The sequence below is a fragment of the Pipra filicauda genome, unplaced genomic scaffold, assembly GCF_003945595.2.
Source record: "Pipra filicauda isolate LSUMZ 115617 unplaced genomic scaffold, ASM394559v2 scaffold120_size2142806_pilon, whole genome shotgun sequence".
Lineage (NCBI taxonomy): Eukaryota > Metazoa > Chordata > Aves > Passeriformes > Pipridae > Pipra > Pipra filicauda.
The window spans coordinates 1,466,288-1,482,622 of NW_024103663.1; the positions used below are offsets into that span (position 1 = coordinate 1,466,288).

Sequence of the window (16,335 nt, forward strand, 5' to 3'; positions counted from 1 at the left end):
AAACAGAAGAGCTTATCCACCCGGATTTATCCTGGGAAGGTCTCTGACACGTTTGCCATGGCCTTCCCAAGGGCACAGGGGCAGCAGCTGCCTTGGGCCTCTGTGGGGCTGAGCTCCCAGTGTGAGCTCAGGGGGCTTTATTTTGCTGTGAAACGTTGTTTGTCGTGATAATTTAAAAATAACTAGCAAATCCTGTAATTCCATAAGGTTTGGAGGCTTTTCTGTTTCCTGAATTTTCATTTATTTTACAGTCAGCATTCTTGATGGTTTCCACCTTAGCCACTCCCATTCTGTAGGGAAAGGAAATGGGAATAATTCCCTTATTATCAGCTGTTCCGGACTCCCCCAGCTGAGAAATGGGCTTTGGATTTTTGTGGTTGCTGGCAGGCAAGACACCCTTGGCAGTGGTGCACACAACTCCGTATTCTTCCAGTGTCATCCCACCTTTACCAGGTAGAGACCCTCTGGAAGTGGTGAGGAGGTGGTGCCTGTCTCCATCCAGGCCCTGGGTTGTTGCTCAGGCTGCAGGTGATGTTCCCAGGGTAACAGGATTGCTGCTGTTCCACTGGGAGCAGAACTGCCACCGCCTGCGTCACCCTAACAACCAAAACAGGGCACAGGAGTTACAGTAAATCCATCAGGCTTTAACAGACACTGAAATATAAAAACCTGAAACTCTCCTATGCTGCTTAAAATCACTAAATTTATTCCAGTTCTCTGGAATTGTCTTTTTCACTGTTCTTCAGACAATCACTAATGCTGTCAAGGGTTTTCCTTGAATGATTAAGCTGTTGACATTGAAGGCTCCAGCTTGTAAATAGCCTCCAGGCATAACTTAATCCTTGGTAGTTGGAATAAATTATTGTAGTTGGCTCAAATCAGGGATGGCGAGTTTTCCTGTCTGTGAGATAACACTGGGAAACAGGATTTTAATTGTATTTCATCCTCTCAGGCTCATACAGGTTGTAGCTGGTCCCAGGTGATGATTGGGCAGGTTGGACTTCGGGTTTGGGAGTTCAAACTGGATGGAGAATTGGATGGAAAATAAATGGTAAATATTCCAAAAAAAAATGGTAAATATTCCAAACCTTTCAGTTTGGAAGAAATACTGATTGGGTTTGGTTTTAACTTTACAAAAAACCAGTGTGTCCCCAAAATGAAAAATTTTTGTAAAATTTTGAATGGATTTAGTCTTTGCTCTTTTTTTTTTTTTGGATAAAATTTGATGCTTCTCATGAGTTCAGATCCTGTTCTTACTCCTGTCCTCCAGGAGGAAAGGGGGTTGCTCTGTAGCCTCTGTCTTGCCCAAGTGTGATGCTTAGTTAGAAGTCATTAATTTTTCCCCTTACTTAATCATCTCTTGCTTTGCAATAAGTATTACTGATAGGCATTCATACTTAAAAATATTTAATATTTAAATTTTTTCACCAGCAAAACAGAGCTTTTATTACATCATAGGCTAAAGCTGCCACACTGTAACCAAAGCCCACACCTATCTGTGCTCTTTACGGAAAAAGCTGTTAGAGGAGCAGCTCTTAATGCTGTTTAATAAACCAGTCTTTGTGCCAATAATGAAGATACTCACTCCACAAAGAGTTCTCGGGGCTCAGCAGGAATTGCTGTGCACATGTGAGCTGCTGCTTCACTTATTAGTGGTGGCCACTGCTCTGGAACCTGTCGGGGGTAAAACTCCTCCTCGTTAGGCAGCAAATGTGCCAAGAGCTCAGAGGATCCTTTTGCTTTGCCATAGCTGTGACAAAGGGGAGGATTTTACTTCCTCTCTTCAGAAACCTCCAACCTGTGGCAAATGATTCTCTGAAGTGCAGCACATGGCACGGCAAAATGGTGGGTTTTTCTCCAATAAGATTCTTCCCAAAGTGAGTTTACCTGGGATTATGGACAGTTCCACATTCTTATTTTTCATACTTTTCCCTAAATTGTTTTCAGACTGCTTAAGCTGTAAACACTTGCAGCTCTGAACACAGTGTTTTTCCTGTAATATAATACTCTTAGGGAAGTTTATTCACCAGAGCAATCCTACTGGAACTATCCAGATAGATCAAATGCACAGAATTGGACCATTACATTTCACCTCAGCCCCCCCAGCTCTGCAGAGGTTTTGTGTCTGCCTGAATTCATGGAGACAATCTTGCATCTTAGTTTGTGAATAATTAAACTGTTCTGCCTTCCCTGCCGTGACCTATTGATTGCAGGCGAGTTCAGGATTCCCCCTGGAGCCTGCTGCTGGTCCTGCCTGTCCCTGAGCCAGGATGGGACCAGGAATGCACTGGCCTGGTCCTTTAGGATGTGTTTGCAGCTCAGAATCTTACCAGTTATCAAAGGAATAATTCACGACAGGATGAGAGTGTGCAGGTCCTCACAGTGGGATCATCACTCTTCCCTTTCATTCCCAGGGAACACTGGAACAATAGCAATGCTCAAATCTTTGCTGGGCTTTGGAGTCAACACAAATTGGAAAAGAAAAAGAGGTTGCCTGGTAGCCGGTGGTATTTCCAAGATCCCAGGATTAATTACAGTTGGCTGACATGTCGGAGGTGCTTCTGGCTCTCTCTTTCATGCAAAGCTTTCATTTCCCTTCTTTAAACAAAAACTCGAGAGCACAAGATGTGGTTTGTGGTGATAAATCACCGATCCCTCTCCCGTCGGCTCCTTTCACCTCGGAGCCTCCTTTCTGTGCAGCTCTGCTGTGAGCAGGTGATTTCATCTCTCCTCTGTTTACCTTCTGCTTCTCTGCACATTTAATATTCAAGTGGCACTTTGAAATCTTGCTGTCTGTGTGCAAGGGGCTCGGTTTGGATTTGTGATGCTGTTGTGGGCAAATTGGCAGCTGCAGGAAGACCCTCGGGAAGAGCTGATGGATGACACACAGTGCCTGGCTGACCCATTAAACTCCATCATTATATTGTATATTTGTTAGATTTTTCATTAGCAATGTATGTGGGTCATGCCTGGGAAGCAGCCTGAAGCCTGGCCTGCTCTGCCCTTCCAGTGAAATGAATAAACCAAGGCAGAAGTGGTTTGTTAAAATGGTTTAATCCTCAGGCTGGTGTGGCTGGACCGAATAAAGAGGCCAGCTGGGAAGGCAGCTTGTTCCCACCCTGGCTCTATTAAACCCAAGTGTGCCAGACCACGGTGTTTATCCCCAGAATCTCAGCTCAAGCAACACTCAGAGAATACATTTTGTGGTTTGGGTTTGCTGTACCTCGAGCCCGCTGGACCCCGGGCGCTGTGCAGCCGGATGTCTAATCCAAACTGACAATTGGTAATGCTGGAAAACAAATGCCAAATGTAGGATAGGAGGGTTGGTTTGTTGTTTGTTGGTTTTTTTTTTTTAATGCTTTAATGAAAACTGCCCAGCCCCTGGCTCTGTGCCTTCACTGGGGATCAATCTCAGTGTGAAGGTGAAAGATCAGTGGGGTGGGAGCAGCAGAGCCCCCGGGCACTGCAGGCTCTTTCTGACCCCTGCCCGTGGCAGGGAGAAGAACCTATTGGCCCATGTAATCAGCAGGTGAGTATAAATGTTTGGAGCTTTCTGCAAAATAATTGGATTTTCTCTAGACTTAGCTTTTACAAACTGTTTATTCAGTTAAAACATGATCTTCCCAATATCCCTGTCAGTCCTGGCACCTGGAAGTTGGACGAGTCGGCCATGCAGCGCTGCAGGAGCTCTGATAAGCTTAAACAGGATTTCTAGTTTTTTTAGATTCTTACAGCACATTTTTATGTGTTATTTGTATCAAAGCAGGAATGTAAAATTAAGGTGTATTAATACTTTATCAGAGGTATGGAAAAGTCAGCCCAGTCTTCTGTGTGGCTGGGTTTGATAAGATGAAATAACGTGTTAAGATGTTTGAGTTGTAACATTTATATTTTGATTGTAGATCCTGCAGCCAGGAAACTGAACTGGTGATCTGTGCAGCCTGGACTGGTCAGAAACCTTGATTTTATTTTTTTAGTGGTTCTGCACTACCTGTAGTAGGATGGTGACTTTGAGACAGCATTCAGAGGTCAAGGCTTATGTTTATTAAACTGAGAGATTTTTGTGTTAAATGGTCAGGTATTTTTCAGATTGTTTTTGTGCAAACTTTAGTTCAAGCCTCACCAGAACAAGAACCTGTGGGTTTGTTCTCCCAGTTCTTTCAGCCCCTGGGCGAGTTGGTTTTGTGGAGAGCGTGGAGAGTGGAGCGTTTGAACTTCGGCTTCTAATTGTGGGGGTTTGTTTCTCTCAGATATCGATGACTTAAAATGTGCCCCGTTTGGAAGCTGCACCAGTGGCTCTGCAGTCAGCAGCCTGGCGAGCTCCGACTGGTCCGACAGGGACGACATCCAGCAGGGCAAGAGGCTCTCCTGCTTCGCCCAGCCCTCGGGAAGCGGATCCTCCGCGGCCACTTCTGTCCTCCAGAAGAAGGAGACCTTGTTTGGCAGCTCAGAAAACATCACCATGACAACAGTTTCCAAAGTGACAACCTTTTCCAGCGAGGATGCCTTACAGGATGTTTCCTTTGCAGCCTTTGCAAACTTTAAGGACTCCGGACCAATCTCCGGCGGGCCAAGCGACGATGACATCGCAGACTTCGGGGATTTTGCAAGACCTTCCTCGGAAGCTCGGGGTGCAGCAGCAGCTGACACAGCCCAGGAGGCAGATTTCCTGGCTGGCGGCGTCTCCTCTGAGCTGCGAAGGGAAGCCACAGATGACTTTGGGGAATTCCAAAGTGAGAAGCCAAAAATCAGCAAGTTTGACTTCTTGGTGGCGACTTCCCAAGGCAAGGTGAAATCCAGTGAAGAGATGATCAGGAGCGAGCTGGCTACCTTTGACCTGTCTGTGCAAGGTAAGCCTGCCCAGGGTGGAGGAAGCTCATGATGCGTCCGCTCATCAAAGGCTAATTTTCCTAATTGAATTATAAAATTGGCTAATGGGGATTGTTCCAGAGGCTGCTGGAAGTGACCTTAATCTTCTTGTTGATTTCTGTGGCATTTGGAGCGGGTCTTTTTCTAGAAGAAAAGCATTTGTTGTGCCAAAAAATTGTAAGAATTGGAAGACTGGGGAAATTTATGCCAGTCACTGAGTAAATAGAAGGATTTGTTCTTCCGGAGGAGTGGGACAACCCTTGGTGCCACTTCGTGCATTTTAAATACTCTGTGATTTGTGAGTAAAGGAGTAAGTTGTTTATAACCTGACTTTTTAGGGTCTCATAAAAGGAGCCTCAGCCTGGGGGACAGGGAGATAAGTCGCTCCTCACCTTTGCCAGCCCTGGAACAGCCGTTCAGGGATCGGTCGAACACTCTGAGCGAGAAGCCGGCACTGCCCGTCATCAGAGACAAGTACAAGGACCTGACTGGGGAGGTCGAGGTAAGGAATTACCTGGAACACAAGTGACATCATCAGGGTGATCTCAAGGCTGTTCTGTATCCAGTTTCTTGGCACTTCAGCTGTTTGAACTTGGGGTGTGATTCTAAGGTGGCGTCTGGGTAAAGTTGGATGTTGTGAGTGGAAACAGCTCTTAATGGAAGTTTCTTCTCTCCTGTCTTTGAAAGTCCTGTGAAGTGGGAAAATGCTGTTGTCTGAAACACAGAATCACTTGACCTTGCAGCCTAAGCTCATAACTGGAAATTAGTTACAATTTAAATCTAATCCCAGCTTTGGCACGAAGACCATTTGCTTTGGGAAATGGCATCACTTTTTGGCTGCATGGTACTTATTTCTCTTGCTCATCCTGAGAAGGGATGGGAAAAGGACTCAGATTAAATTCTGCTAATCCCCATCTCTAGAACAGCAGACTGTGACAAACGTGTCAGGAGGAGGTGTGTGCAATGAAACTTTTCACTCATATGTATGTTTTTCCTTTTGAAACTAGTTCTGATTCCCAGAAATCAAATTTTAGAGTTCAGGTGCAAAGAGGATGCTGAAAGAATGGGGGGAAATTAAGAATAGATATTAAAAGTTCACGTGGCTGACCTGCAAACAGTCTTTTTAAATACCTTTCTGCTGCGTGTCTGTTGTGTCAGAGAAAGGGAAATAAATGTGTGCAGGAGTAAGACTCAGCCTGTCCTTTCTTTCCCCAGGAAAGCGAGAGGTATGCCTATGAGTGGCAGAGGTGCCTGGAGAGTGCCCTGCAGGTAAGTATGTCACCTCCTCCTCCTGCAAATCTTCTTCCCTCATCCCTGCAGGAACCACCTCACTCGGTGTTTAAGACCAACAGGCAGAGGAAGGGTGGGAATCAGCCCTGGGAATTACAATTTTAAGCCCAAAAGCTGTCACCCAGCAGCAGCAGCAGCAGCGTCACCTCCTCAGCTCAACGCCCTACACTAATCTCCCTGTCACTGGGGATTAGTTTGGCTTTCCCCTAAAGGTTCCAGCTCACTAGTTAGTGGAGTGTTTCTGGGTTTTGGTGCCCAGTACTGTGTTGTTCAGAGCACTGGTACCAGTGTCTGGCTCCCCAGGAGTTCCTGAGGAACAGGTTTGTTTCTGTGCTGTGCTGAGGGACCATTTGTTTGCTGCTAACAAGTGTCAGATACTTCACAGCTAGATCAGCTCTCCTTAAAATTCCTTCTTTGCATTTGAGTATTAGACAGCCCAAACTGTGAATGCTGTTGCTAAACTAGATAGCAAGGCATGCATGCTCTTAAAACTCTTATTTTGTAATCAAAATACTGTGGGAAATACATTAAGGTTTTAAATGTTCATCCTTTCCCTGATCTTCTTACAGCAGGAGTGTATAAAAACATGGGATGGAGTGTGGCAAACATTTCTTATTTAATTTGCCTCTTTTTTTGTATAACAGTTTCTGCTGGGGACAATCTTGTTCATAATGATTATTTAAAGGTAGAAAACCTCATCATTTTATGAAATTCATTTCTACCAGGTCATAAAGAAAGCAAACGACACCTTAAATGGAATAAGCAGCTCATCTGTTTGCACTGAAGTTATCCAGTCTGCCCAAGGCATGGAATACTTACTGGGTATGTTTTAATTTTCCATGTGTTTTACATTGAAAGTTCTTCTCTTAAAAACAGGAATATAGAATCAGTCTTCCCAAAATGGCATTGTTTTTTTAACTTAATCTTTGCCTGCACCTAAATAATGAATAACTGTTCTGCTAAATAAATGTACCTCCTGCTTTGAACTAACCCTCCATACCCACCTCTCCTGTGCCATCCCTATTTTTGCCATTTCTGAGTTAAAGTTCTGGCATCCAGTGAATTCTTTGCAATCCTTCCCCGTGTTTTACATCCACAGGGGTTGTGGAAGTCTACAGAGTGACAAAGAGAGTGGAACTGGGCATCAAAGCAACTGCTGTTTGCAGTGAGAAACTCCAGCAGCTGCTGAAGGATATTGATAAAGTGTGGAACAACCTGATCAGCTTCATGTCACTCGCTGCTTTAACGGTAAGACCAAAAATAAGCTACCTGGTTACTAAAAGAAATGTCATAATTGTATTTAAAGTGACTTCACGGGGTGTCCTGACTTTACAGTTTGTGGGTTTTTTCTCTTGCAAGATGGAAATGCACTTATTTGTGAAATCCAGTTTAAAACTCTCGAAGAAAACTGTTATTTATGTACAAACAATGGTCTTATTTAGTATCTTAATGATTGAGGTGATATCCTGTGTGTCTGTGGACATCTCCAGTAAGAAAAATTTAATAAAATTCAAATAAGCAATTTTATGAAGCCAGAATAACATGGACATACCTTGTTGTTTTTTTTTTTCATATCCCTGCAATTAGTTTTAATGCTCACAGTTCCAGAGCACACAGTGTAGCAACACAGGAATAACTAAACCGTTTTTCCCCTCTCTGCATTTGGAAATGCCCGAGTTTGTTTTGGTTCCTGCTACGGACTAAGTTGCTTTTCCTCTCCTGAACTGCCAGGAAAAGCTCCATTGCTCCCTGGCAGGAGAGCTTTGGACATCCCTGGGTGAGTGTGACAGGCAGAGATGGTCTGAGGGGGGAGCAGGAGCATCCCATGGGACGGGTCTGCAGAGGACCTGGGGAGGAGAGGGGCACAGTGGGGCCCAGAACACACACAGACAGAGGGCAGGAAAATCACTCTGCCATTAAATGCCTTGGGGGGTTTTGTGTATTTGTGTAGCAGGAAATACAATTGCAAAATGACTTTCTTTAACCACGGTAAAACTCGTATTTTTAGGTAATTATCTGTCTGTGTTGCTCGATATTGACTTGCATAATGGCTCCCTTTAACTCCTGAGGAGCCTTTAACTCTGACTCAGTATCAGCACATCCCATCAAGCACCACTGAGCACATCATTACCACGGGTAGCTTTGCACTGAGCAGTTTAATTTGTGGCTTCTTCCTTGCACTGCAGCTGCTGCCACAAAAGGGTTTTCGCTTCCCAGTAAACAATCATTTATAAGTAAGGCCTGGAATACTTGGTTTCTGCTTGAAATATCCACATCCAGCTCACTGTCGTTCCCTGCAAAGCTGGTATTGTAAACGATCAGCCCCTTTTTACACACCTTTTGCACATTTTAAACCTCCCCAGGTATTCTGGTGATGTCCTGTGATGCACAGAGCCTGTCCTAGGAAATTTATTCTCTCAGTCTCTTGCTGCTCGACAGAGCAAGGTGATGGACCTGGATGCATCTGTTGAACTTTTTGTTGTTGATAGTACCAATCTCAGAAGGTGTCAGGATCTTCTCCTGATTTAAACAGGTGGATTAAAACATAGTTCTTAAAGTGCTTTTCCTTGGAAGATTACAGGGATTACCTGGAAGTCCAAAGCTTGGCCACGTGTTCTCTGAGCCTCAGCAGCTCCTGGCTGGTAACTCCAGCTACATTTTAAGCACATTAACTGCTCCTATGGACACGCAGTCCCTCTGAAGTTATCCGAGAAGCAGGGACTCCTGGCTCCTATAATTCTCCAAATCACCCCTTTTTCTGGTTCTCTTCCCCACGGGGCCCATTGGAAGGGGTGGAACCCACACCTCCTTCCCTGGCGTTGCAGTCACGGATCTCAAATGGTGCAGAGGTGCCAATTAACTGGAGAGAAGTATTCCAGCTCCGAGGCATGTGCTTGGAAAGGTTAATTTTGTCTTTTAAAGGATTTTGTTACAAGGTAATTATGTGCAGGCTTGTGGTTTTTCACAGCAAATTGCAGGATGACCTTCTCATTTGCTTCACTCATGCATTTGGTAAACAAATATTAGAGTGCCTTTATTAATTTGATTGATCTACTTAGAGATTAAAGGCTGTTTTTTTCAGGATTCCAATTATTCTCCAGCCATTCAGCGGGGCAGCGTGAGCAGCATAACCAGAGAGTGGATTAACAGACACATGTCCTGGGATCTCACCATTTTTTTAAGCTTCTTGCACTTCTAGTCATGGTTTTTATTTGCACGACTATTTTCATGCAAAATTTGAATGGTTTTTTACTGCCCTTATGCAAAGTCTTAACTGATCATTTATCCCATGGCTGAAATCTGAGGTTAAGTACTGGAAAAGTCACTGTGTTAATTTATTATTTCCAGGCTTATTCTCCCATCCTTTGCCTCTCTTTAACCTGAGCTTTGTGTATGGCTGGTGACCTGAACTCTGTGCTTTGGCTAAACTTAATATCCCATTTTGTACTGCTCTGCCATACTGTAGGTTCAAAAAAACCCCAAAACAATAACAACTGCCCTTTTTTGCTCAGGCAGTAACAGACTCCAGGACCATAAGCCCTGCAGCAGCCACCTCTCCAGTGCTGCTGTGAGAGCAGAGCTGGCTGTGCCTCCCTCCCACAGCTGCACAAATACCTGCTGATCCACTGTTTGCCTTCCTCCAGCTCCCAGCTCGGAGCAGCCTGGGCTCCTTCCCCTTTTGATGTGGGAATGTGCAGCTGAAGAATTCCTTCCTTTGTAGTCACAGCCTTTTTCAAGAGTTTTGAGTGTTATAAATTAGTGCTGCTGGAGATGGCAAACCCATCCTAATGGCTTTGATTGAACCCCACAGCAGCTGATGAGGGAATGCACCACATCACCCCTGCCATGCTGCTGTGACACTGTGGCTCTTGCTACTCAGTAATTTTTCTCCTGATGTCTGAAACTTCTTCAGTTACTGCAAATGCCTAAATTTGGTTGTCTCGTTTCTTTAGCCAGATGAAAACTCCCTGGATTTCTCTTCCTGCATGCTGCGCCCCGGGATTAAAAATGCCCAAGATCTGGCCTGTGGAGTGTGTCTCCTAAACGTGGATTCCAGAAGTAAAGTAAGTGTAATGGTTAAACTCCTTTTTAATTACAGTCTGGACTTGCATTTATGGAATCCCAGAATGGTTTGGGTTGGCAGGGAACCTTAAAGCTCATCCCTTTCTACCCCCTGCCATGGGCAGGGACACCTTCCACTACTACCCCGCGTTGCTCCAAACCTGGTCCAGCCTGGCCTTGGACACTTCCAGGGATGGGTGTGTTGAAAAAATTTTCATGGCTATAATTTGTAAATGGCAGAGGGCAAAGCAGGCTCTGACCTATAGATGGGACTCACATAAAATCCTATAATCAGTGTCCTGTATTCCTTGGGCTTTGGTGTGACACAGCCGTGGAGAAAGGGTTAAACTGTTCATAATGGGGAAGAAACAGGAGACTAATATTTAAAAAGTATATTTTTTTTTTTAACAAATGAAAATTTTTTTAATGGCTTTTCCTCATGAAATGGGTCACCAGAGGGGACTGTTGCCATTAGCAGAGCTGGGAGGGACTCCCAGGACACGTGCAGAGTTGTGCCAACCCAATACTGGCACTTTTCCTGACTTTTTGGTTTCAACATCATTTCAGAAAGAAGAGAAACCTGTGGAAGAGCTTCCTAAAAAAGTATGAATCTGTAAAAAAACATTCTTTCTGGACTCATTCTTAGCTGAGTGTGGAAGGCTGAAGTGCTGACTGGCTCTCAGCTGTCATTCTCAGTTGTACCAATCATTAATCCTCCTCCTCCAGTCATTTTTTGTGACCGTTAACACTTGATCTGATCAACTAACATGCTCCAGAGCCTCCCCTTTGTCTTGTCTGCATGCCTGTACTTGTGACCAGCTTTCTGGTTTTGTGGTCTTCCTGTTGTGTGGTAGAAAATCCCCTGCAGTGAGTTTCTGAATTTGTGTGTCTGTGGCAGAAGAGGGGGGATTTTAGGGGTTTTGTGCTAGAAATATTGACTTTTGGCTATATGTAGCAGGCAGTGGCATTTTTAGAAATGTCTGCAGGAAATCCAGGGTGTGGGGAGCAGGGCTGGGATATTTTTTTAAATAGGGAGCTGTGAAGCATTGGAAAATATCTCCTAGCAACAAACACTGAGGTGGTTTCAGCTTGTACATGGCTTCACACGCTCTGCTCAGAGGCTCCTATTGTAAAGCAGCTTCAATTAACAGGAGGAAGTAGATCAAATTCAACCTGAAATAACACTAATAGCAGGAATTGCACCTGCCTAACTCACAGCAGAACTGGAGCCAGGGAAATAAATGCAGGAGCCGTGTGCTGGCAGGCAGGACAAGCCTCACCTCGTTAGGGATTCGGAGCAGAAGTAGAAGATGCATAAAATGAGGTGAGTTAGTTGCCAGGGGTCAGAGCAGGCCCTGTGGTAATCACAGGGCTCCCTCCAGGCAGGTGTGAGTTGGCTCAGGTGTGATGGCTGAAGGTTTTGCCCACCTGTAACTCAAATAAAACAGTTTATGGGGTGCTGTGCTCAGGGGAGGGTCCTGCCACGCTGTGCCATTCCAGGGTGATCCCTCTGCTGTGTCCATTTTCCACTCTAGTTTTAGATCCTGGAGTAGGTCCTTTAATTCCGAGACAGATAACTTTAAGCTGGCCTATGGAGGGCACCAGTACCACGCCAGCTGTGCCAACTTCTGGATCAACTGTGTGGAGCCCAAACCTCCAGGTCTCATCCTGCCAGACCTGCTCTGAAAGCAGCTGCACTGAAGGTGGAGCTTTGGGTCTAACAATGCAGGACTTGGGGTAACTGGTGGGGTGGAGTAAGTGGAGAGGCTGGAGTTGGGCTCAGGATTTGAAATGTTTGGGGTTGAGTTTTGGACTGTAACAGGTTAAAGCCACTGCCATGGACAGAGAAGAATTCATTTGAAATGGCCACGGGTTCAGAAATAACCAGAAAAAAAATGTAGTATGGCAAAAAAAAATGTGGCATTTCAGACTTTCTCAACATGAAAACATGTTATTCTGTGTAAAAGCAGCCTGGTAGCCACCATAAACCTGGGAGAAGCTGGCACTGAGCCTCCCAAAGAACCTGGAACCTGGGCTGATTTGCATAGAAGTGACCACTTAAGTACTTGGAGTCTGTATTTGTAAGCAGATCTTCTCTTTAACGTGTTTGGGATATGGACCATGATGTTGTTCTTCAAATATTTGCTGCTGTGATATCACAGCACATGAGTCACAGCAGGCAAAATGAATTATGGACTCCAAGGAATGAGACTGGAGGGCTGCTGTGGATTTACACCTCCAGTGCTCTGTGCTGGGAGTTGTTCTGTGTGCAGAACTGGTTGGTGTTGGGGGGTAAGGACTGGAAAACTGTTGAAATTTTCCCTGTAATATCTGGATTCTGTAGTACAGGCAGCTGGAGTTTAAAACTTGAAGCTTTGTTGTAAATACAGATAAATTTCCCTGGAGCTGTCCTGAACTCCAGGTGTGATTTATGTTTCTCCTGACCCTTTGGTAGCTGTGTGGCTGCAGCTCTGGTGAAAACTGGACTCTGCTGATGCAGCACATCTGCTCCTGTGTAGATACTTTCCCTTTTTTGGATGTTGAGATGCTTTTCCTGATGGGATGCCTGTGTGTGGCTCGTGCAGTCTGGTGCTACCTGTAGTAACGTGTTTCTGTGACTCAGAGCTGGCAGCACGAGGTGGCCCTTGGCTCCTGTGACAGGGAGTGGGATTTAACACCCAAAGGGATTTAACACTGGAAGCTGGGGGTCTTAGCAAGCTGGTGTTTGGGGCAGGGCGTTGTCTCCCTGCTGGTTTGTGGTTTATGGCAGGTACTCACCTCTCTGAATAGGAGGTTTGTATTATTTTGTCACAAAATGTTACCTGTAACATCTAAAGTACCTGATTCTTCCTTCAGATCCAATATGCAGGGGACAGTGCAGTGCTATTACAGGATTTCAAACCAAGTGGGAGCTTCATTGCATTATAAGAGACTTAGCACTATCCAGTCTGGGTCTGCAGGGAATGCAGTGGGGTGTAAATCCATCGGGTACAACTTTCTCCTTAATTCTTTGACTTAAATTCCTCAGATCTCTCCCTTCTCCCCAGAGATATCAACAGCTTTTCCAAGTTAATCTTGCCTCCATTATAAGTACCTGACACTGGCCTGTGGTTATTTGCCGAAACAGAGATCACAGTGAGGAAAACGATGCTTTGTATTTAAAAAACAAACAAGCTTAGTTATACTAAACTATTAATTAGCCCAAATGAAAGAATCTTGGCTCGGAGGTGTCTGGCTCCTCATTTACACCAATTACAGTAAATCTTGCAGCCTCAAATTGACTCATTCACAAAATAAAGCAACGTGTGCCTCCAGTCGCAAACTCCGGCTAATCCAGCAGCAGATTTTCCACGGTGTGACAGGGACTGCCCACATCCTTTCCCTTGGCTAGACAGGATTTGTTTTTTCCCCCCTAATTAAAAGAGGATACCACAAATAAGAGGCCACAGTGTGAAACTTAAATCACCAACTGTGTTGTCACAGAAGCGTTTCTCAGTGGTGGTTTTCCTGTGCTTGTTACCAGGTCAGTCCCCTCCCTGAGCTCTGTCTGTCGTGTCTTTTGGCCCATAAAAATAAGGAATGAGTGTTTGTGATTCCAATTGCAGCAGAGCTCACTGAGGGATGACACTGCTGCTCTCCTGCTCCCACGGAAGGGACAGCACAGGCACCGTCCCTACCTCTGTGGAATCAGGAAGTGTTCTGTTCCCAACACCTTCCTGTCGTGGGAACACATGGAATGTTTGCATGGAGGTCCCCCCATAAAGGCACTGCAGAGCGAGGATCAGCTCCCTGATCCCAGTCATTCCACTGACTCCCTGGAGCATCCTCTCGGATCTTGCTGCCAGCCAAAGCCCAGTGTCCTTCCAAGCTGTATCCAAGGTGACAGGATTGTCCCAGCCCACCTTCCCCCACCCCTCCTGTGCACGGGCACCCGGACACGCTGCCTTTGCTTTGGCTCTGTGCAATTTCAGACCTGTGACTCCTGCATGGATTCTGTCACTGGAAAAGAGAAACGGGATTTTTCTTTGGTTTTTTAATGTCTGTGTTTTCTGGAGCTGCCATGGAAAGTGGGTACCTGTGGAAAGTGGGTTTTCTGTCTCTTTCTGTATATTTGGAGTTCTAAGGGATTATTAGCCTGGTTATTTAACGTATTTATGGCTTTTCCCCATTGTATCCCTGGTGCTTCCACGCTGTGACCATGGTGGCAGCTTTTCCCTGGTGCTGGGAGTGCTGGGGGCTGCTCCAGCCCCTTCCCTGCCCCTCCGTCTCCGTGCTTGGGTGTGAATTCCTGGGTACCTGCCCCACCTCAGAGGTCACCTGTGGCCTGGGAATTGTCACCTCATGCACTGACCATTCCAATGTCTTTCCCTCCCTGGCAGCAGCTTTTCTTTACTGGGTTTGGTCTCAGCAGCTCCTTCCCTGAAGTCCGTGCAGGGTTTGTGAGTGAGTGACGTTCAGGCTCAGGTGGAGCAGGAGCTCATGGAAACCCTCGGAATGCTCAGAGTTCCTCAGCTACATTGGGAATTAATTAAACTTGAAGCAAAACCTGCCTTTCCAATAAAAGCTGCTGTTGTACAAACTGCTGCTTCGGGTTTATTTTTAATTTTGGACCTGCATTTAATTCCAGTTCTCAGTGTTAAAATATGAATGTCGTAATTCTGTGAAGTGATCAGAAAACTTCACTTTATATTGTAATTCTTCTCCTGCCCTCTGGGCAAACATTATTTCTCTTCCAGAAGTGGTTTTGTGATTATTAGTCAGAGCTTTTGGGTTTGTTCTATGCTGGAGTCACTGCTGGTATTTTAAATCCCATGAGAATAAGTGTTATTAATTGACTTTAGTACCTTGTTTACTCCCTTGATTCCTGCAATGATTTATAAATCCAGTGTTGAGATTCAAACCTTGTGTTCAATAAAGAGCTCGTTTTGTATCTGACCAGCCTGGGAAACTGAAATATTTATATCATAATGTAAGTGAAACCTGCTTTGTGGCTGGGATGTGGAAAGTGTCTCACCAAATACTGAAAAATATAAAATATTTTTTAAGCAATTAAGACACCATTTGGAAAAGCCCCTGGGGAGCAGGAAGAGGGATGTTCCCCTCAAATCCAGTGGGTGTGCTTGCATTAACACTGTAATATAACCTTGAATGGGGATTTCAGGTGAATTCTTTGTTTCCTGATGTGCTTTATTAGGCAATTTCCTTTTTTTATAGGTCTAAGTTTCCCTTGTGTTTAAAAATCAGCCTTTGGTGCCTTCTTGGCTGAACATCAGCATTTTCCCTCCCCTCAGTACTCACGCAGTGGAATTATGGAATAATTCACAGCGGAGAATTTTTACCTTCAGTTTTTACATAAAAAATACTGTTAAATTACACACTGACCACTTTTTGGGTAAGGTTTGATTTTGTGAGCAGATTTGAGTTTTTAGTTCTTTTTTCCCCCCTTAAAATGTAATGTATTGGAATGTCTCCAAATTAACAATTAATCTTGATTTTTACTCTCTAGTTCCTTACCATTTCCCTGGCTGCAGTTTTAATTCATGATTAAAACAGGGAGATGAGTAAAATTCATTTTTTTAAGTGGACATCAGTCTCCTGTGTCTGTCACTGGAACTGGGACACAGCCATGGAACCTGAACTGGAAGCAGCTGATGGCAAACCTCGCCTTTATTTCAGTGGGACAAAACTCATCTGGGAAAAGCAGGAGGAAAACTCTCCTGTCCTCGTGGTGGTGAAAGACACCAGGATCCCTGTGTGGATATTGTTGGAAAAACCAGTGTTGTGACTATTGGGGGGGTTTCTGGCTGTTTTGACTATGTGCATCCAGGATAAAGGATCAAAGGTGGGTTTGCAAGGGAGTGGGGGCAATACATCCCTGCATTCAGGGAACAGTGGCTTTGGATGCCCGTGGAAGGGAGAGGAACGAGCAGTGACTTTTCACAGGGACATCTCCATGGGGTTACCACAGTTGGAGTGACTCCCACAGGGGCTGAGAGCTCTGTCCTGCCACCACCCCCCAACCAGTGCCCTCCGGCCTCACTTGGAGTCTGTGAACTTCCCGCATCCTCACTGGACCTCCTGGAGTCTGGGAACCACAGAGCTCCCCATCCTTCC

The 16,335-nt window shown here is 45.1% G+C and overlaps 1 protein-coding gene across 7 annotated transcripts in view; it reads left to right on the top strand.

The window, feature by feature from the left end:
* The window catches only part of SYNRG (synergin gamma), a 40,293-nt gene extending 25,137 nt beyond the window's left edge, over window positions 1-15,156 (top strand). For 5 of the 7 annotated variants that reach the window (XM_039387277.1, XM_039387295.1, XM_039387297.1 and 2 more), the window contains 8 exons: window positions 4,251-4,850; window positions 5,208-5,371; window positions 6,085-6,138; window positions 6,885-6,981; window positions 7,259-7,407; window positions 10,113-10,223; window positions 10,789-10,825; window positions 11,777-15,156. In XM_039387277.1, the coding sequence (XP_039243211.1) occupies window positions 4,251-4,850; window positions 5,208-5,371; window positions 6,085-6,138; window positions 6,885-6,981; window positions 7,259-7,407; window positions 10,113-10,223; window positions 10,789-10,825; window positions 11,777-11,907 (1,343 nt within the window). In that variant the 3' untranslated portion in view covers window positions 11,908-15,156. Of the gene's footprint in view, window positions 1-4,250; window positions 4,851-5,207; window positions 5,372-6,084; window positions 6,139-6,884; window positions 6,982-7,258; window positions 7,408-10,112; window positions 10,225-10,788; window positions 10,826-11,774 lie in introns of all 7 variants that reach the window. The other 2 variants (XM_039387278.1, XM_039387285.1) reach the window with 2 other exon arrangements.
* Window positions 15,157-16,335: the final 1,179 nt, after the last annotated feature.